At 42.7% G+C, this 22,603-nt stretch overlaps 1 protein-coding gene across 2 annotated transcripts in view; it reads left to right on the forward strand.

The window, feature by feature from the left end:
- Positions 1–22,603, forward strand: part of UNC5C (unc-5 netrin receptor C) — a 261,374-nt gene that overhangs the window by 215,059 nt on the left and 23,712 nt on the right. The window contains exons 6-10 of one of the 2 annotated variants that reach the window (XM_074589517.1): positions 1,418–1,585; positions 2,845–3,009; positions 17,214–17,270; positions 18,770–18,961; positions 20,230–20,574. In XM_074589517.1, coding sequence (XP_074445618.1) covers positions 1,418–1,585; positions 2,845–3,009; positions 17,214–17,270; positions 18,770–18,961; positions 20,230–20,574 — 927 coding nt within the window. The remainder of the gene's footprint in view (positions 1–1,417; positions 1,586–2,844; positions 3,010–17,213; positions 17,271–18,769; positions 18,962–20,229; positions 20,575–22,603) is intronic. The other variant, XM_074589518.1, reaches the window with a different exon arrangement.

Consider the following 22,603-nt stretch of genomic DNA (forward strand, 5'->3'; position numbering starts at 1 on the left):
TTGGCTGGGGAGGGGATGGATGCGATGCCCTCCTGGGGTCTCTTCCAAGCTGTGTTGCGCTGCAGCTCTGCCGCACCAGTCCCAGCCTTTACCCCTGCAAAGTTACTGCTCCGATGCGTCCCAGGCAGGGTATCCACCAGGACAAAACCTGCTCTGACAACGTGCCAGCTGACTGTCCTGGTGTTCCTTACAATCAGCTTAATTATAGGATAGACAAGTAGGAAGAAATCCCTATGATTATCCCTAATATTCATTTCATATTCAGGGTAGCAGTTAGATTTAATTGTAAGCAGTTGCTTCCCTGAAGTTACAATGAAGGCCTTTTAGTTCAGTTTTTATAGAAAACCGACTGAATTGAGTTGATTAGCAGTGCTTGTGATATAGAGGGATGGACCATGCAAGAGCACTGTTTTGTAACTGTGATGAATGCAGAAACATAAAGAGGTAGGCGTACTGCGACTCTTCCTCATACATACACAGCATTTTTTTCAACAGTGCAGTCAGGAGACATGTATGTAGGGGACCAGCCATTTCTATGCGTTTTGTTTTCAAAGCTGCTTAAGGGTTGTGTCATATCACAAACTTTTGGGGATTGGTGAATCTGCGCAGTTAGTATGTTATCCATACCCTGGCGACGACATTATTTCATAGAGCAGCACAGCTCCTTCTTCATCCATCCATCTATCCCAGAAACGGAGGTGTGTGGAAAGAAAGAGTCAGCATGAATATCTTCCCAAAGATACATTTCTTCTTAAAGTCCAAAAATAAAAATGCGTTTAGTGAGACTTCACTCTGAGCAGCTCAAATATCTGTTATGGAAGTGCTGGGACATTCATAACGCACCCGCTGTGTCCACAGAGGGGTGAGTGAAGTTGCCCTGGCGTGCTGAAATCACCTTCTGGAAAGAAAGGGAAAGAAAATTATCAATTCCTAGCCAAAGCACGGGAGTCTCTCAGCATGCATAGATGATGGGCTCATCCGAGGATGCACTGGAGTGCAGGTTGCCTCCCTTTGGAAAATGGTCCGGTTTTCAGAGCGCAGGCTTCTGGCTGGCAGAGCTGCTGGTACTCTCTGACCCCGCAGGGATTTTTGGCCATACACACACCACCACGTGCTTAGTGCTGGGTCAGGTCGGTGTTCAGGAGAAGGCAGGTCACCTGCCAGCCGTAATAGTCGTCAAACGGTGTTTTTCATTCAGCGTCAGCATTTCTTCGACTGTTACAATGACTTCTGGCATGCTGTACATTCGGTATGCTGGCGACCTGGGTTTGTGTCTGTTCAGTGTTGCTCCTCATGCTCTTCCCAGCCATCACTTGTGACTGCTGTTGGAGGCAGCAAGACACAGAGCCAGAGGTCCCTCTGGGGGTATCAGGATGATTTGCTTACACGATCATACCCTTTCTCTCTTGCTTTTCAGTGAACGGAGGCTGGTCGACTTGGACTGAGTGGTCAGTGTGTAACAGCCGATGCGGGAGAGGCTTTCAGAAGCGTACGAGGACCTGCACCAATCCTGCCCCGCTCAACGGTGGTGCCTTCTGCGAGGGCCAGAGCGTTCAGAAAATAGCTTGCACCACTCTGTGCCCAGGTTCAGTATGAACAGTACATAGCCCTAGAGAAATAGTTAGTTCATTTCAGGAGAAGACTATTAGTTACAAAAGCCTCCTTCTCTTTATTAATAAATCCAACATTTAAGTGAATGAATATGAAATTATGTTACGTAAGTAGATAAAATAGTGAGCACATTATATCAAGCAGCAGAGGATTCAGACCCACTTTTGCATGCAGCTTTCATTGGTGTCTCAGCCCTGGTAATTCAGGGGATCTGGGGGACATTCAGAGCTTTAAATTGTAGGAGATAAAGGTTGAAAGCACTGGGAAAGGACTGAAATTTGAATATAGAAAGCAACTGTGATGTAAATACATCCAGCTGTCACAGCAAGTGGAGCATCTGGGGTGTGGATGTTAAATTTCAGGCACGTGTTTACCTGACTTCAAATACAAAGACGTTTATACTGAAAAGAGAATTGTATGCACACCATTGAAAGGTATTTAAATGTAAACTTCTGAAAAATACGAAATTGTTTCAAGAGACGCAAGGTAGTTGGCTTTTCTGTGACAGAAGTTCTGCCATCGGTCCTATTGTCCAGAGTTTTCCTACCTCTGCAGTCCCACTCGAATTGATGGCAGTAGGATTGTCTTCAGCCTATGAAGCTTGGCTCTCCGACTCCGCGTCTTAGTTGTGGGTGGAACTTGAATAGCTGAAATTTTATCGCTGGTCGCTATTCCAAGTGACAGACTCCAGGCTTAGGCTGTGTTACTGGAACAATTTCATAGTTTGTTCTTCGGCTGTTCAATTTAGTGCTGTTGAAAATCCTTTGAGGGAGTTTGAAAGGAGCTAAACACATTCCTGATGTGCTCAGGTGAAATAGATTAGTGCCTCTAGATATTTCTTTTCATAGAAAATATTTAACATTAAATGTCTTCCTACTAAAGAAGAATTTCTGTCCAAGTTTAACCGCTGTCTTAAAAAAATGCCAAAAAAAAGAGACAGATTCCTGACTTCTTCATTTTCTTGTACACTTTGAGCACAGATAAACTGCTGACAAGTTTATAAAAAGGGAAGAAAAGAGCAGAAATGGGGCTGGGGCAGAGAGAAAGGAGAGGGAGAGTGAATGTGCATTTACAGGCCAGAAATAGGACTTTAAGAAGAGCAGACTGATGATCCTTCTGCCTTGCTGGGAACGGCCAGTAGCTGCAAGCTGGTTTGTGCCAAGATGTGCATCGCTCTCGCTCGGTCTCACTTTTATGTACCCCCTAACAAGTCATGTCCTTTCCTCGTCTCAGTGGATGGCAAGTGGACATCCTGGAGCAAGTGGTCCACCTGTGGCACGGAGTGTACCCACTGGCGCCGGAGAGAGTGCACAGCCCCGGCGCCAAAGAACGGGGGGAAGGACTGCGAGGGGCTGGTGCTGCAGTCCAAGAACTGCACCGACGGGCTCTGCATGCAGGGTAAGTGCCAGTTCGATGCCTCTGGGGTCTGGGATTTATGTAGCCATAGAAAAACCTGCAATAGCTGCACATCAGCATCAATGACCTAAAGTCACAGAATCGTTTGTAGGATGGAGAAACGGGTTAATCCAGTTCTTGCCAGACTGGACGCCCCTCTCTTCTTCCCCGAAGATTAGTGTAATGCTGTCTGACATTGATGAAGTCGAGCAGTGAAGAATTAAAGTCTCATAATAGACCCCTCTCCCCTCTGCCATCCCCACCAGACAGCCCTTCTCTCTAATACTGGCTGAGCATTTCTCGGGGTAATCTTGCCAGTGACTCTTACAGCAATGCAAATGAAAACTAGACAGTTTAGGGCAAAGCCAACATTTTCAAAAAAGTAAACTTGGCAAAGGAGATTGGCTTGTGGCTTCGTACTATCAAGAATGGTGGGTGTATGTGTTTCTACATATAGTAGTTGTCACAGAACGGAAGGGGCTGGAAGGGACCTCTGGGGATCATTTAGTCCAACCCAGAGCAACCCACCCCTGCCAGAGCAGGGTCACCTATGCCCCTTTCTGAATTTGGGGTGCCCTGTAGTAGAAAGAGGTACCCTGTATCTATGCAGTGCCTATGCAAGCTTCATATATAGTTATCAGTATGCTGCAGCCTCATGAAGATCAGCTCTAGCACTGAAGTCTATTCTGCCCGTACCTATTCACGCCATGGTCCTGCCTTTGTGACTAATAAGAGTGAGAAGTAAAGAAAAGCAGGCTTTTAGGGTGATTCTGACATACGCTGACAAACAATTCGTAGTCTGTGAACCCCATTCCTTCTCAAAAACGAGGTCTTTTCTGCTCTGCTAATGCATTGAAACTTCCTTTCACGTTTCGTTAGCACAATAACCTGAGCCAAACTCCTCACATACACCTCTCTCCTGTTTCTTCATTCTGTCTCTCTGCAGTATTTCTCTGTCAAGGCTCAGCTCTCTGTTGTCTGCAGAGTTGTGGCTATAACTATCTGGTATCTATGTGTTCAGATCATAAAAATGCTTTGAGTTCTCTCATGAAAACGGACTCAGGAATTACTATTCTCTGGGGCAGGTTACTTTTGACTGAAATAGTCAGGATGACGGAAAAGTGACACTGCTAGCTAATACATAGGTCTGCTTCTTGAATAAGTGCCATATAGGTGGCTACTGTGCTGGCAGTGATCTCTGAGCTACCCTATGGCACAGCATGGCCATTTACTCTGAGGTTTCCCAGCTCAAAAAAGTCTTCTTCTGAGTGACTCGCACAAACACTTTCATGACATTAAAAATTATTAGTCAGTGTCAGCAGCCTATAAAGCTGTAATTCCTCAAAACATTGTTTTTTATGGGGAAACCAGAAAGGTGGGATTCAGGGCTCCTCTCTTTTTCTTTTCTAAAGATAGAAAAAAAAAAATAAAAATCCATCCACGTCTTACTGTATAACATCTTGGTGACTTTTATAGTGGGGAAAGCTAACGTACCCCTGGCTCCAGCAGTGTGAATAAGTCATTATGGTAAATTGGGAAGAAAAGATACATTTCCCCATACAGAAGAGCTCTTCGCTATCAGATTATATTTAGGCAGGTGTATGTCATCTTTGTGTATGTGCATAAAGAGAGCCATTTAAGCAGAAATCTTGTGGAAAAGTAGATATAATGGTATGGCAGAATAAAAGCCCTGTAGGGATCTCATTTATCTGTTGATGGTATATTGCATTTTATTTGTGAAAGTGGATGCTGAGTACAAAGCAGAGAGAGCCCTTCAGCGGGAGAGAGAGTGAGGCTGTTGTGAATCCTATTCTGCTTCATATATATGTATATAAAAAATGGTAATGAAAAATATACAGTCACATATTGACCTGCTTGGCTCCAGGGGCTGTGATCATCCTTCAGTGCTGGAATTTAATGGCAGTGTTTTAATAGTGTCTTTATACTCATGGGGTTTCATATACCTGTAAAACTTACAGTCCTGCTCCCTGATCCATCACCGCTGAGAAGATTGATTTCTATACTTGGTGGCAGCGTGCCTGCTGTTCTTTCTCTCCCTCTCTCTCTTTTTCCGTAATTCTCCTTCTCACTTTAAAACCAGGCTGAACACTTATATTTTTACGAGTGTGGATCTAAGTTCATAGCAAATCTGCCTGCTGAGCCTAGAAGAAACACAGGACTCCTTTAATTCCTAAAACACCATGCCTCTTTCCACGTTATTTGAGGCTGGTGGGGACGGGCCTGGGGCTAACATTTCTCCTAGCCTGGGGACCTGTGGATCCACAGCAGACTTTTCCAGCGCCTTCATGCCAGTGGGTCTTGCATGGCACAGGTGGCATGGGGGGAGCCACAGCCACCTTCCCTCTGTGGTCATAGCCCTCCGGGAGGTGTGTTGCCCAGCTGCTTACCTGCACTGCAGCCAAATCCTGCTCTTAGGTGGCCTGGTGCTTCCTCTTTAGTGTCAGTCTTCCTCGAGAGCTTGAAGGTTGACTTTAGACCGTAGGTGTAAGTTGAGGTCAAAGAATTAGTAGACACACCCTCTTACCAGAAGGCTGTTGCTTTGACAAAAACTCACTTGTAAATATATATCTCTATATAGCTGTACATAAAAGAGATCCTGGAAAATGTTGGATTGAATGAGTCTAATTTACAAGCCCTTTTTCTTCCAGTCTATTATTCACTACAGTAGCATCAGCTGGATAAATCAATAAGCTCTTTCATCAGACTGCTCCTGCTCCACCAAAGAGCAGCAGTCTGCACCGCTATCGATTTCTGTGGGGATAAAAACTGTGGAGCTTTCTGCATCCCTTGTAATTACAGTATTTTACACCCAAAGCTGTAGTTTGTGCTTACCACTAACTGTGGCATTACTCGTGCAACTCCGCTGTCACGTTTATTCAGACTAATGATCTTGCTAGTACACACATACACTCCCTTATCCAGTAGTTAGTATTTTTCTGCTAACATGAAAGAATGAACAGTCATTAAACTAGAGAGCCCGCAGAGAGACAGCAGGCTGAATTGAAGAAGAAAAGCAGCTGTAGTGAAAATTTAGGATGGTCATTGCTATTTTAAGTTTCCAAATACACAATATTGCCTAGCAGGTCCCATTATACCAATTTCATAATTCCCATAATGGCATTAATATGATCTTCTGGAATAAAATATGCTGTAGGTGTAAGAAGAATTGGCTGGTTACCGCCCACGCTAGTTGCATTATTGCCTCCATAGTTGCATTATTTCCCATTTGAAGTATGACTACTGTGGTAAATACTTCAGTGCAAGGAACAACACTTTTAAAGGCACGCACTGCATCTCACAGGGAATCGCTATAAACTGAAACACTGCAATTAGCTCTCCACTCATCCCGCCTAATGACTTTTGTGGGCGTTCTGTGTGGGGACTTAGAAAGCAAAGCACTCCACTGCTGGCGCAAACTTCAGCACAAGCAGTTCCCTGCACTAGATGACAAATAGTTTTAAAATTATGTACAAGAAGTGTTTTGCTGGGACCAATCTGGAATGACTGCGAGATCATGCATGTGGTACCAAACAGATGCTAAAAATCCCTGGCGGGCCAAATTCTGCGTTGCAGTATGTGTAAAATGCTGCTGGTAATCGGGAAGAGGTGGACAACCTTTGAAGGGACTTTGCTGTGTTGCATGGTTAAGTTGAAGGCTTATTACGTGAGATGTGATGTGCAGCTGTCATGCTCAGAGCATGTCACCTGCGTCCTCTCTGTTGAGGATCTGAAGTGACGGTGTTCAGATCTGTATTCTCCCTGCCCTGAATAACTAAGTACAGAAAGTCCGTAGGCGTGAAGTTGGTGCCTGTCCATGCTGGTGAAGCTGTTGGTCTTTCCTGAAGTCGTGTGTGTGATGTGCAGGGTTGGCAGAAGCGCAGTCAGAAGGAGACAACCAGTGCCCCTTCTTCAGCTCACTCTTGGCTTTAGTAGACCACCGTGACCTTTCATGAAAGGCTGGCCAAGTTGTGCTTTCCATTTTTTTCAACACACAGGGCTAGGTATCTTAGAGTAGCAGGGTAGTTCCGAAGCACATATTGTCGCTTGAGGACTGTGGATTGTATAGTTACATAAATAGTACTGTTACTCTGTATAGTAAAACTGTTCACTTTGTGCAGACTCACAATATGGAATACAAATCCATCACTGAATAGGGCCAACAGGAAATTTCCATTTGTGAATCATTGCCAAGTGTCATCAGACCCAGTGTGGACTTTTCCTTTGTTTACTGGATTTAAATAAATTAGCATGAAAAAACAGAGATGTGCTACTGTCACGTAAATAATGGAAGAAAAGATTCAAAACATCTTCACCCATCATTACAGACAGCACTCTGGACTAACTCTCAGGTCGCTTTGATTCTCTCCCTGCATGTATGTTACGTACTTGGAAATTCAAATAGTGGATACACCACTTGAGAAAAAGGCGCCTGTACCATGGTGAAGATGTTATTATCAAACTACTAATCCCATTCCTTGTTTAAAAAAAGGCTGCCTTCTAGTAGAGAGTGAATTGATATGAAATGATGACAGCAAATCTATGTTTGCCAAGGGCTTTGAAATCCTCATCTGAAAGGTGGTATGAAGTTTATAAGGTTCCCTTTTACAAAGATGCTGCCTAAGCGAGTGAAAAAGATGCATTTGTCATGTTTGTGCAGGAAATGGTTAACTGCTGCCCTTTTCCAGTCTTGTGCCTGTTTATACACAGATCTCGCATAGAAAGCAAGGTTAACCTGATACTAAAATCTCTTTCTTCCCAAAACTTATATATTCTGCACATGCCCTGCTTGTTTAATGTAACATGCCAGAACTTCTGATGCATTCGTTTCCCTTTTTGGCTTGTTTTGAAAGCAGGCATTCAGGGAAGAATTACAGGGCAGAGCAGTTTGATGAGGACCTCTGGTCCTCCAGAGGAGATTAGTGTGCAAAGAGCAGGGGAATGTTTTCCAGCCTCCAGGAGGTAAGCAAAGCTCTCTCAAGGGAGACTGCAACAGAAGCCCGTGTGTGCAGAGGAATGAAATAAAACCTTTTATTAAGAGCATGTGGGTCAAGAGAGAACTTCTAATGCATTCAGTCTGTCGGCATAACGACACAGCCACCTGGCCTGTTTCGCCGAGTCCTTGCAGGGGGAGTTTCATTCATTTGAAGAGCGCATCTCGTCTGTTCCTGGAAGAAGTTTTCTGTAATGCTGTTATTTGATATGAGTAAAGAGATGTGTTATAACTGTTTTCAACCCAACTACTACATAATGCTGTAGCAGCCAAGGGAGTTTATGCACACATCTCAGAGTTACGACTCATCTTTATTTTTATTGTAGCGACATGAGAAATCCCCAGCTGAGAAGTGTCCACACTCCGGCGGGCCCCCTGCAACTGCCGAGTGAGAGCTCTTGCCTAGAAAACGTACTGCTTGAGGCAGATAAAAGTGTTGAGAGAAAACAGAAGGGCAGAGCCACAAGCAGAACCCAGGACACTGTGTCTTACCCCACTCAGTTCAGAAAGAGCCACCTCCACATTAATTTTAATGAAAGACAAGTGCTCTAAGATCTCTAGGCTGTTTTGAAAAATCTCGACTAATTCAAAAATATTGTAGCCATGCAGAAAGGAGAAAAACCCCAACCTTGTCGATCTATAATTTTCATTCTTCTTAATTCTTTGAGTTTTTCTTTTATTTTTCCCTTATTCCTCTGCACACTAAAGAAAAAAAAAAAGTTACTCAGCTGAATGAAGAAGGCAAGCTTATAATAAAGTCTGATACATTCATCATGGAAAAAACCCCAACCATACAGTGACAATAATGTTTGTATTTTCCTTACCATGTACAGAGGTGGATATATTTCGTGATTTTCGCTGTCCCGGCAGGGTGGCAGGCGAAGCAAGGTTACGTGAGCAGCACGAGGCTCATCAGGGGTGGAGTGACAGGATCAGGAGTAAAACTCAGCACTCTCTATTACTATATCTGTGTTCTACATAGAGGACTAACAAAAACATTGAGGCATCCTTAAATGAAAACTCATGTTGGGGAAGGAAGTTCCTGTAGTTCGGGACATGAATGTTGAGCTGATCAGCTGATTCTGGAGTCTATGGGGTTTTTGAGGTTTTAAGCCAGGGAATACAAGTTACTTTGCCTGTGAGCTCACAGACCTGCCAGAGATTTCAGTACGTGTCAGTGAACATCCATATGGATAACTCATGCTTTCCATTAGCCTTTCTTCCAGCAGTCCTTACAGTTTCGATCCCCTCTTTTGATCCTCTTCCAGCTGTCCCTTCCTTCATCTAGTTGTTTGCCATGTGTCCTCCCTTCAGTGCTGCCCACCTTTCAGCTCTCCCTGTAACCTCTGTGCTCTTGTCCTGCTACAATTGCAAAGCAAAGCAAACCCCAGGAGGTCTATTTAATGTTCAGTCATTGCAAACGTGGAATTTGCAAGTACACAATCTAGCAAATTGCCATGCTAGACATGTGTTTACTTTTGCTGTCGAACTGCATGACAAACCCAATGTTAAGGTTCTGTGCTTCTAAGATACTAAAGACTGACGTAAGATTTAGCCAAAAGGTCAAAGTCCTTAACTGTAAAAGATTGCATAATGTCAAAATTGCCTGTTCTAATCCACATCAAATTTTAGCACCAAGTTATCCTGCTCTTCCATCTTCCCCCACCCCCATATAGATGACATGCCTGTTTAAACTCAGGCAAGACCTTTCTAACAATGTTAACAAAATGTCAGGAATCCAATTTAAAATGAAAACATAGTTTCAGTCTTAATTATAGAATATCATAAACTCCTGTTCAAGGACAGAACAAGAGAGACTCCCCATTTAACCTACCCCTTAAGGAAAGATCTGAGATAATACCCAAGTAAATAATCAGTCACAAAACCTCAAGCTCCCTGTTTATTAGCCCACCCTGAACATGCCAATAATTAGTCCTTTAGAAGGAAAATAAATTAATGTGTATTATCTCTGGGATGCCTGATACCATATCTGACCTTCAGCATCATTACTGCAGACATGAAGGTCTTTCTTTAGAATAGCAAATATAGGAAGAAGCTGGGCACATTCTGTCTGAGAATTTTTTGCAGCTCCAGGGGTTTTGTTTGTTGGATTTTTTTTATTTTTAACCACCACAAATAAGTTATAAGATATCACATCTTCTTGTTTATGTGCTAGAGTTCCTGGGAAATAGCAGGGGAGAGAAACAATTAACAGCAATTACAATTCAAAGATTATTTTTAATATTCCTCCTGTGGCAAATCTGCATTAGAAACATGTGAAAACGAGCAGTGAGAATATGTGGTTTACTCTAAGGTTGCATTTCTACCACTAACTCTGCCTCCTTGTTGAGCTACGGGAAACTTATGCAGTCCCAGTCTCTGGACAGTGGGACCTGCACGGAGCAATTCAAAACTCCAGGATGTCAAATTAAGTCTCCTAAGTTCCTTCTCCTAACAAGAGAATACGTGACTGCCTGTCCATGGCTGTGGAATTGCTGAGAAGTAAACTAGGTAAGGCAAAAGGAGGCCTAAGGTGGAAACAGGACTAGTAATGCTCGGTCACTGCTATGGTCACAGCACCACAAGCACTGCAGAGGCATGTACCTATCTTCTTTGCCTCAGAAATGTCTCTTTATAAGAGAATTCAGAATTGCTGGATGTCTCTTCTGAGTGCAGAGTTTTACAAAATCTGAAGTTGAGCTGACTTTGAACCGAGAACGGCATTTTACAGGAAAAGGAGGATAAGCAGAATTTCTAGAAGCTGGCATTTGGAAGCAGCAAAATATACTTGTTCTTTACCCGTTGAGATTCACTGAACTCAAAAATCAACAAAACCAAACATCATAATAATAGTAATAGTAATAGTAATAGTAATAGTAATAATAATAATAATAATAATAATAATAATAATAATAATAATAATAATAATAATGGATCTTAAGCCAATTTGACTCAAACTTTTCAGGATAATTTCTGAGACCGAGCCTGGGTATAGAAAATTTCAGCCAAACCCAAAGATTTGAAATAAAATTCTGAGCCACTGGAGCTGGGGAAAGAGGAAGGTATTGAATTAATGCTGAAACAAGACCTGATCATGGTAATTAAGTATGTTATGGGAAAAATTACCAGCTTGTTGTCTTTGAATTATTAAATACTGGAACTCATCTGATGTGTTTATGTGTCACAGAGAAACAAAGGGTGGTTCCAGGAAATTCTCATGTCACAATATATTCACCACATACCTACTGTGAATCATCTAAGAACCACTTCCTTCAAATTTTAGGCATCTACATGTGCGAATTAGTCTCTGTTCATCTGTCCGTTGTAGCTCTGTGGTTCAGAGGCTGTTGCCAGCACGAGATTATTCCTACTTCATTGTCGCTACCCTGGATAAAGCCATCAAAGTAGAGGAAGAAAGGCAGCAGTTGAATGCGTCCCCTCTTCTTTTCTCATAGGCTATTTAAGGGCATTGACTTTGGAGCCAAAAGGGGGGAAAGTGCTGTTACAATATATTATGCTCAACCTGTTGAGTTCATTGCTACAGGATGTTACTGAGACGTGTCCTGTGGCTAGGCTTTCAAAAGGGCCACATAATTAAGTGACCTTAGCTCATTTTGGAACTGCTACATAGAGGGTAAAGAGCATTTATAGATTAGAAGCAAGTGGTGCCGGATTAAAATATGATGTATTGAAGAAACAAGCACTTATGGCGTGCTTTATGCAATCTTCACTTTATTAAATGAAAGTGCGTGTCTCCAACTCTCACTGACCTTGATACGGTCTCAAAATAGGTATCATTGACCGTGACCTCGGCAGCTAATGCTACAGAGCAATATCTTTACAGAAATATTGTGAGTATTTTTGTAAATATGACTCAAACTGTATAAACCCTAGAAAATAAATGCCCAGAAAGATCACCTTCAGCTACTCCACCATCTTACCTAGTTACTTGCTGGGAAGAGAGAAAGTAGCTGGGGAAAATACAAATGGAAAACTGGGAATTTTTCTTTGTCTCTTATGTGAAAATTTTATTTACTACAAGCAACAGAGCAAAATACTTTCATAATCTGATCAAATCGCTCTAAAATTGATATCCATTAATACAAATTCAGCATGACTAGAAAGCTAGGAAAATCTATTAAGGACTGAAAAGGGGAGCCAGTTACAACGTTCCCTCTGCATGAAGCCATGACTCAGTGTTTTATACCACAGGGATAAAAGTTGTCTTTAAAATATGCCAGTTCGCAGGCCAAGGCGGTGTATTTCCAGGGTCCTGTATTCTAGGTAAAATCAAACACAGGATTTCAGGATGCCCACGGTCATGATCCTGAGTTCCCAGTCTGAGCACTGTGTGTGTATATATACCCATGAATGTGCTGAGGGGTAGATTCTTCCCCAGTGGGGGAAAAAAAAAAAGCTTAGAAAAGTTGTTTTGGTGACTGTTTGGTGACACACTTTTTCAGTTTTGGTCTCCAGGGAGTCAGTGCCATAATCTCTGCACAATTATCTTTCATAGGTTTGAGATTCTTCCATTCCCAAATGTTTCATTTTTCCCCAGCTTGGCAGAAGGTTTATTTAGTCCTCCCAAGGAAAATTGTGGCAGATGAATTCATACTGTAAAAAGGCTCAGCCTGCCTGTTTGTCAAAGCTAACCCCCTAAGGCAGATGATCCCACACATGCAGATATGCTGAAGGCCATTCAGCCACAGAGACCCACCGTTGGGTCTGCTGTGGTCTCTGGCATAAATGTATTTCCAGAAGGTCAGAACAAGTCACGTGGGACCAGAATGCTCAGGCTGGACTTCCAGTGCTTGAGGATCATCTGCGTTCACTAACTGCACCAAACTAATTGAATGAGCTTCAAAATCTGTTTAGTTAAATGGACACAGTTCCCCAAATCAGTGCAAGTGTGACTGATGCTGAAATTCAGTTAAACTAGATTGATAAAAAGCCTGCTGAAGTCTTTTCTATATGCCAATGTTGGACCGGTTTATCTTTCCAGTGCAATCTGACATATTCACCCTTTTCACTTTTCCCAGCGTGTTACATCATTATAAAGGTGCTTAAATTGCTCTTCACATGCTTTATAGAAAGAGAATAGGCAATGCCTATGTATTGCACCTTTATAATGATACATCTACATTTGTACAAAGGATTTGTGCCAGTGTAATTACTTTAGTTAAAAAAAAGCCCGCCTTTAACACTCAATAGAAGCACTTCCACAGGGACAAAAAATGTATTTACAAGCCTAAAGTGGAATATAAAGTAGAATGCATGGAGGAACATCAACTTAATTAAAGGCTTTTTAATGAATGCATTTACCGTGCAATTACAGTGGTGCAGTTTCTGTGTGTTAACCCAAGCCTCCGACTAATTCCCCCGGTATGACATAGGGTGAGGTACTTGTAAAATGAGGGAAATAAATACCCGCTTTTGGTAAGCGTCTGAGAGCCTCAAACAGAAGGGACTATGCAAGTGTACAGTATGATTATTACTATTTTACTCATCCAGCAGTAAGTTACACAACAAAAAATCAAAAGCCCCTTTGAAAACGTACATTTCTCAACAAGCTGTAGGAAGAAGCTTAAATTACTTTTCTCAAAGCAAGTAGCTCACTGTGAAACCAGCTGCTCCGAGTGTGAGTCAGCAGCCTCAGCAGCCTTCCCAGAGTCAAACCCACCAGCACCTTTCTAAATTCACCCTCGTTAAAAATTTTGATGATCCTGGTAGAAGTCCCTCAGGTACTTGCCAAGCAACGCTGTTGATACAAGGAAGGAAAAAAAAACCCACAAGAAAAAGATCTCTTTTTCACTGCAGTTACTTTGAAGAGAAGAGAGAAGTCATTCTTCATTATTTCAGTTACTGATCCCAGCAGGTTTGCATCATTATCTGATGAAAATGTCCTTTCTCATTTTTTGAAGGCATAGTCAGAGGGACCAGTGTGAAAACCAACTTTCTAAAGCAATCCTGGTGCTCTTGTGCTGGGAGCATGGCAATAACCCTACCTTCTGCCCAGCCACCACCACCAGTGCATGGCTGGAAAGCGTCCCCTTACCGCTGCCACTGCAATGCCCGCTCCCTTTTGGAAGCGCGCTTTCATGACAAAGGATTTTCTAAAAGTAGTTTTATTCTAAAAAGTCCTGCCCAAATGGCAGAAGGCATCTGTAGTTGCCATGTTTGAGTGATCTCCAACAAACGTGCTTAATTTGTAAGTGCAAATGGAGCTGGCGTGCAGACAGCGGGGGTCACCGGCTTGCTGGGATGCTGAAAGTCAACCCAAGGTAAGGTCTCTGCTAGCTTCAGCCAGGGGAGTCTGCCCACATACTGTGAGCAGACAGGGTTGTATGACCACCACAGCCTAGCTTGTGTAGCACTGTCACCTCAACAAGGACTCCACATCCAGCACGAGTGGCCACCTCTCCATCTACAGCCAGGTTGCTCAGCTGTGATTTGTTCCTCAGCTAAAAAACGGCACGGCCATGACTCAAACACATGGCATCTCACTCAGCAGCCCTTAACCCTTCCGCCTCAGCCATGCCTTTCTCCTATGTAAAAAACATGTTTTTCAGGCTGAAAATGTGTCCTCCAAGACTCTTGTGCAATCCAGGCTATGCTTGCACAGAAACAGTTGGCTGGAGTTGGGTGCGTGGTTCAGTTCACAGCACACACAGGAGAATAAAATCAAGCTCACTTTACTAAGCATGTTGGTTTGCGAGGCTAATGGAAGGAAATCCTCGCCTCTTCCTCCCAGTTTAATAGACGTGCCTCTGAACACATACGCAAAACATTTCCTTTTGAGAAATTGGTGTCACCTTTACATAGCTGCAGGGATGCTCTCTGTAGTTACTGCTAAGAGAATCTATGCAAACTTGTGAGACACAAGTAAGTATTTGTGACAAAGAGGGTCTGTGAAGAGGTTGTGATGAGGTAAATTACTTTTAGAGTATTTGAGGACCACACTTGTTTACTTTGCTGAAAAGACGTGAATTTGGATTTCCATTTTCCTGGGAGGAGAGAACGCTTTCAATAATACCACAGCTAATCCAGTCCTTTGTGCCCATTGAATGGCAGTTGTTAGATCGCTTCAGAAGTGGCAGGAATGACAGAACCTTGAATGCAAAACTTGCGAGCTGAAATGCAACGTAAGGAGAGCAGAAAATCCCTTCCGGCTCTGTGCAGGTGAGCTCGAGCTCTGTGGGCGATGCAGAGCTGAGGGACACGTGCTGCCCTGTGCCGGCTCCCCCGAGAACGTGCTGGGGCACATGAAACGCAGGGAGATGTCCTCAGCTTTCCCAGTGGATTTGAGTACAAGGCAAAATGGAGTTCAGAGATGCAGCCAGCCTAAATACCACCTTGTCCTTGTGCCTTGCATTTCCTGCTGACTGCCTCCTGGTCTCCACAGACATCTTGGCAAGGGAAATATTGGGCATAAGGCTATAGCTGAAATTTAGGTTGACTAAATACGGGCCTCAGCATTTGTCTAGGGAGTAAGTGGGGAGTAACTAGGGTACTGTAAATACACGCCCAGACTTGCTGAGAACTCACTCAAGCCCGCAAAAGTTGCGCGCCTAATTTTTTATGGCCAATGCCTGGAGTGCACTAGTAGAAGTAGGAAGCAGTTATTACAAAAGATTGAGTGTGTGTTCAGAGTACACATAGGTGAACTTGCCTCAAAGAACCAAATAAATGAATGTAAGAACATAATATTTCTAAAAGCAATTGTAAGTCTGGAATCATTGCTGTGAAATAAAGTTTTAAGTAGATATTAAAGGCAATATAGTCTGTCCCACGATGCCTCAGAAAAAACATCGTCATCAAAAAGCAGCTCTTCTTGCTCTGGTATTTCAGTTAAGGTAGCATTTACACAATAGTTAATGTCTGGAAACTTCAGGGGGAGGTAAGTTTGTACCTGCAATTGGGATAGACTATATCTTCATTAGCAATCAGTGCAGCCAAGCAGGAAGAGCTCTGTAAAGCACAACAGATGCCGAGCACCCAAACTCAGCATTTCTGGGAGCTGGGGAGTATTACTGCGGTCTGCCTGTAATGTGGCCCTGTGCATTAGGTGTGCACCAGGAGCGCATTTTCCAGTTTGGTTTCACCTGCAGGGAGTCCCTGGCAGTGTGAGCTCCTCACAGTGTGATCCAAGGCGAGAGGGTGAAATTCCCTTCAAAAGCACTGAAGGGAAGGTGATGGAGGAGAGGTACCTTCTGTCTTACACCAACTCTAATCTGCTCCCTGACAGCGACTGCCCCGCTTGCTTTGGATTTGTCATTTACCTTTCCAGCAGGGTGGGACTTGGAGCATTTCACTCGTTTCCCATATGGATGGAAAGCAGCTGGGAGGTGCTTAGCAAGTTCATAGGACTCATGCAGAACTAGGCAGCTCCAGCGTGCCGTGCTGTAGGAGCTGCAGAAAGAAAAGACAAAGGAGACAATCTCTCTTATTTATCCATTCCGAAATACAGCAGTAAATTGTGTTATGATTTTGTCGATATACGGTGCTTGCAAAGATTTCAAATAAATAATGTTATGACCCCAGAGGCCTTATTGATTTTGTAGTAATTTCGAGGAAAAGCCACTCAGTTTCCCGTTTGCCAACAAATTCTTTGCTCCCTGAGGAATTCCTATTGACCACGTATTAAAGACAGGATAAAATAATTCCAGGGAAATAGAGAGAGAGGGCTTTGTGCATGGGCTCTGCTCAGCGAATGGGTATTTAACCTCTGACCGGTGACGACAGGTCTCCTTTAGCTCTATTAGATCAACAGCAAGCTACTATAATTAAATAAAAAAACTGTTTAGAGCCTCACCGAACATGTCCTGGGAATTAAAGCATATGGCAAGGATAGGGAAAAAAGATTTTCCATATGCTAATGACCCTTGATGTCTGAAATAAATTAGATCCATTAGAGTTTATGCTCAATAAAAGAAAGACTTTAAGCACTCCAAAGTTAGTGACTCGAGACCGATTTTGGCTTAGAAATTCAATCTGCCTGCTTATTAATTCTTAGTAAGGCTCTGGAGGAGACAGGGGATGCAAAATCATAATTCTGTGCTGCATCAGAATTTTAAAGTGCCATCAGTTTCTTTTCCTTCTTTTTTTTTAATTAAACCATTTTTCATGCTTCCCTTTTTTGTTCTCCTCATTAATTTGATTTTGTTCCCATTTTTTGTTTAATTTCTTTCTTTTCAAGGTTACATTTATCCTATTTCAACTGAGCAGAGAACCCAGAATGAATATGGATTTTCTTGTAAGTTTAACGTTTGATTTTACATTCCTGGATGCTAATTTGATGCTGTTCCCTGGGTCAAGCCTCACTGTTGTGCCAGCTCTGTGTGACTAGGCAAAGAGGGACCTGTTCGGCGGAGTAAGTGGCGTGCTGCTTGGCGACAGCAGCCGCAGTGTTTCGCTGTCAGCGGGTTGACACAGAATGATAACGGCCCTCATGCACGAGGAAAATGGGAGAAGATACTGCCTCCGAGACAGAAACTGGAGAGAATGAGCCCTCCTCTCATTAAAATTTCCTTAGCGAATGAAAGAAATGTGGCAGAGGGGTAACTTTTCTTTGAGCTGGAACTCAGAGATCTGCTTCCTGAACTGCTGAGGGAAAAAAAAAAAAAAAGTGGTGTTTCGGGGCTGGTACACTGAAGGTCTGATAGCTAGGAGCTTGATCAGAGACGGATCAGTCATCAGTCCCTTTCGACATCTGCCAGCTCTCTCTCACCCCTGCGCTGGAGGGCAGCCTGCCTTAAATGGCTAGAAGGCAGGGAGCAAAAAAGTAAAATAAAAATTATTTCACGTGTTTGAAACTTAACAAAAATGGGGTATTAAAAAAGTGTGATTTGGTTTTGCACTTTCTTTTTTCATTACTCTATCTCTAAAACTGGGATTCTTCACTGTACAGAAACACATCAAATTTTGGTCATATATTCAGACCTTTTGGAAAAAAATGTCTAGTGGATAATGATGCTAGAGATTAGCCTGGAATTAGTGCCAAAGATACGGTATAAGCAGCTAGTAGAAATATCATAGCCATTTTCTCACAAGACAGCTCTAATAAATCTGGGTTCCTTTTCGTAAATTACCACATTATTTCTTGTGCTTGCTTCGACTTTTATCCAAATACGGATGTGTTAATGCCAGTGATGAGAATTCAGTGGTTGATTCTGTGCTTTGCTAGATTTATTTTTTTTTCAAGAGAATGGATGGAAGGGAGAAAAGGCTCAGTGCATTATAGTTCAAAAAAAGCAAAGTCAAAGATATATCCTGGTATTTCAGACATTCCATAGAAAATGGACTTTTGGGGAGATTTTGACTTTTTTTTTTAATTTAAAAAATAAGGCTCCTGAAGTTTAAAAGCCACAACATTTTTTTGTTATCAGATGAACCACTAAATACCAATATTATGACACTATGTCACTAAGATGTACTATTTTATTTCATAGGGTGAATTTGCTTCATGAGACTAAGTCTATAACATGTATTATGCTTAGTAGTTCAAAGCCTTTGGTACTAGATAGATGAACAAGTAGATAGGGAAAGAGTTAGAACACAAGTTAAAGAGAAATAAAAGATCATTTTCCATCAAAAGGGCATAGACCTGTTATATAGCTTTGGAAATGGATTTTAAATTAACCTATAAAAAAGGCAGTAAATATCTGCAGGAAACGAGAATAATAAGAATGTGTTTTCTTGAAAGTCCATTTGAGGAGCACATTTCTTCAAGGTTCCTGGCCTCTCTCCCTCTAGCTGCTCCTGACTCAGATGATGTTGCTCTCTACGTCGGGATCGTCATAGCCGTGATCGTGTGCCTGGCTATTTCCGTGGTTGTGGCCCTCTTTGTGTATCGCAAGAACCACCGTGACTTTGAGTCAGATATTATCGACTCCTCGGCATTAAATGGGGGATTTCAACCTGTTAACATCAAGGCTGCAAGGCAAGGTTAGTTGTCTTTTCACTCCATGTCGGCCAATTCGGGGAGATGCTATAAGGTTATGGTCTCTTGGGCTGCATGAATGATATTGGCTGGATGCTTGTTGGCACTTCATAAAAAGGAGAAAGATTATATCCATTTGTTTCTGATGGTCAAGTGCTCAAAACCCACGTTGGCGTTTTTCAGATGTGCTCGAGAGCATAAAGCAGAGGAATTTAACTTCTGAAGAGATAGCATGAATGCGAGAGTGAAACACAGAGACATTTATGGAAATACAGCTCCAGTTCAAATTTAAATCAAAGGCAAAGCTCTGACAGAAACAACGGAGGCAGGATTCATCACAGGAGTGATATTACAGTACAGTAATTCTATCACATCTTCCTCCCCGTTGTTTCACTAATAGCCTTTTTTACTGTGCCCTGTCTCTACAGGCATAAATAGTAGTTTAAGAAGTACTGTACTCTCAATAGACAATGTAGAAGAAGTTGCAGTAGAACATCATTTAATAATGAGCATTTTTATCACTGGTGCATAACAGCTTGATTATTTCCACACTTCATTTGCCAGAAAAAGAAACACTGTAAAGTTAGTGCTGGCTTTTTCAAGACCCATGTTTAGGCTGTAGATTTCCTCTTTTTTTCCTAATATGCATGCAAAAAGAATAAATCAAAGTAAGAGTTAAGATGACAGGAGAGTTGTCATGTGGAAGATTAGCAGAACTATCATTTTCTTTGCTGGGGATACTTTTAAAACAAATCTCCAAAAAGTGTGTGATGCAGGTACTAATCCCCCACTGTGGGGAGTTGTGGGCACGAAGACTTCATAGGTCAATTCTGCCTTTTATTTCAGGAATGCTATCATTAGGCCAATTAGGTAAATTGGTTAATGATTCTCACTTAGCATTTAGGGAGGGGATATTAGTTAATAAAACTAGATCTACTGAGTATGGAAAACGTCTTGCCCTGAAGCTAAGCATGTCATACTGGAAATCTGAGTGCGGCCTGGAAAAATAATCCCAGTGAAAAATCCTTAGAGGAGAAACGTGCTGTAATTTTGTATGACAATTAGATTCCATAGTGGCTGGGGCAGTACAAGTCTTGTGAGTTTGCTAGAGAGGTGCATGGAAAAGGAGACCAAGGTCAGTCTGCAAAGACCTTGTGCATCTTAACCTTTGGTATGAAATGCAAAATGCAGAATGCAAACCCGAATTGTTACCCAGAAGAAAGTCACCAGAACAGAGAAGTAATATGGTTCTTCCTTCTCATCTCCAATGCAGACCTCCTGGCGGTACCACCAGACCTCACTTCTGCTGCAGCCATGTACAGGGGTCCTGTTTACGCCCTGCATGATGTCTCTGATAAAATCCCAATGACCAATTCTCCGATCCTGGACCCGCTGCCCAACCTGAAAATCAAGGTTTACAACACCTCTGGCGCAGTCACTCCCCAGGATGACCTCTCTGACTTCTCCTCCAAGCTGTCCCCGCAGATTACACAGTCTCTGCTGGAGAATGAAACCCTGAACATGAAAAACCAGAGCCTTGCTCGGCAAACAGACCCATCGTGCACCGCATTTGGGACCTTCAACTCTTTAGGAGGTCATCTAGTAATTCCCAATTCAGGTAAGTGCTAGCCATGTTGGCTTAAAGGCTCAGTTGTTTTGTGTTTTTAAGTGGAATTAGCTTGCTTTTATGGAGGGTTCATTCCTGGGACTCTGCCTTTTCTTTGTTCAGAACAAACAGATGGGTTATTTTCCCCCCATTCAGGTCTACCAAAGTACTTCAAACAGTCTTTTTCCAAAGTCCTGTCCACCTTTTAAACAGAATGTTGCAGGGCTCTTAGCCACTCTCTGAGACGTGCGAGGCTTCAGAGCTTCCCTGTGTGAAATGCGATTCATCATCCTTGACCTTTTGCTTTCATGCAGCTCTAGAAAAGGGACTCCAACCCTTTTCACCTTGTAATCACACATAAAAAGGACAAATTAATTAAAAAACAAATCAGTTGTTCCACTTCCAATTCATTGCAGACTGTGTGGTATTGAAGCAGGACAGCAGAATACTAATTTTTGGAAGGCTTTTTTCCTGCGCACATGACATATCCAAGGAAAATAAGGCCCAGGTGTGTTTTTTCATATTTCTGTCCTCATTGTATTTATTATTGACTTCTTTTACAACTAGGAAAGAGAGGGACCGAGCATTGAGTGCCTTCTGATGTAATTGCAAAGTGCTGCTCAGTCGCTCTCATATGGTACGAGGCCAGGCTGCCAGCCCCCTTTCAAGCCACCCAGGCACCGGGAGGCGGTTTCAGAGCATCCAGGGAGCTCCTGGGCAGCCTTGGGAGAGCTCAGCTCTCGCAGTTGTTTAGGAGAACCATACTGCTGTTTGGTTCCTAAATGAAGGGCTGACATTCAAAGGAAGTTCAGCATCTAGATGTTCCCATGGGTTTGGCATGAAGAGCAACATTAACATCTAAAGCGGGGTCGAATCAAATGCATAAAACACTGGATGCGGGGAATACGCAGGCTACACAGTGGTCAGGAGTCTCCCTGCCTGGTTTCTCTGGAGCTCTGAGTCCAGGTAGGAACACAGTGCATGCGAGACACAGCTCACAACTACCTGACATTATAGCTCAAGGTTTCACAGCACCTCCGTCTTCCCCTTTTACATTATGTGGTCAGCTCTCGGCCATTTTACAGCACGGTGCCCTGCCCGAGGAGATAGTGCCTACCCTTGTCTCCAGCTTCTTTGCTGGATCTTTTCTTTTTTGTTGATGTTATGGAGAAAGCAAAACACCTAGGTGGCCCAGGACCTAGGTGGTTTGGTCCTTTTGGGTCACAGCCCCACACCACCCAGGAAGCAGCCAAAAGTGGTCGGTGAGCGATAGCCCTCCTCTCTGAGCTACCAGGGAACAGGGGGCAAAACCAGCTATCAAATTTTAGATCCTGCGTCAAAGCTGAACTACTTAAAGAAATCTGGTGCTGACTGCTGAGGAATGTTGAAAATTCATGCTGTATGATCCTGGATTTCACGTTTCTCTAAGTAGCAGCTGAAGGTAGATATTAATACTCGGTTTTCTTATGCTGTGGTGGTGCATGTTGTCAGCAAAATCTATTAGTCACATTTAGTTCACATATATTAATATAAATTTGTAAAGAAAAAATATGGTTATTTACTGCTGTAATCCCTTCCAAATGATTAAAATAAATTCTGTAAAATGTATCAATCTTTCTACCACTACCATGTGTGCCTCCGTGCTGCTTCTAGATATGTGTATATCCTTCTAATAACATGATCAAAGCCCTTCATTTACACTACGCCTGCCCTGTTACAGCTGAGAACATGCACAGGTGAGGTTGTAACAGGCCTGTAAAGAAGCAAGTGTCAGGAGGCATTCATGGCAAAGGCTTTCCTAGTTAATCCCTCCCCTTCAAAGCCAGGTATGGGACTGAGCCCCTGTACACCAACACATGGGAGGTCTCCAACGTAACCAAACCACATATGCTGAAGAAAAGAGACAGGGCCATGCAAGGTTTCTATAAAGCCTCTCTTCTGCATATGCATATATGTAAATAATCTGCCTGTAGGTTTGTTTTCAGCTACGTAGTAATAACCATATTATAATCCCTGCCACTGATTCCCAGGTAGTCCACAT

This window comes from Larus michahellis, chromosome 5 (genome assembly GCF_964199755.1).
Source record: "Larus michahellis chromosome 5, bLarMic1.1, whole genome shotgun sequence".
Classification (NCBI taxonomy): Eukaryota; Metazoa; Chordata; class Aves; order Charadriiformes; family Laridae; genus Larus; species Larus michahellis.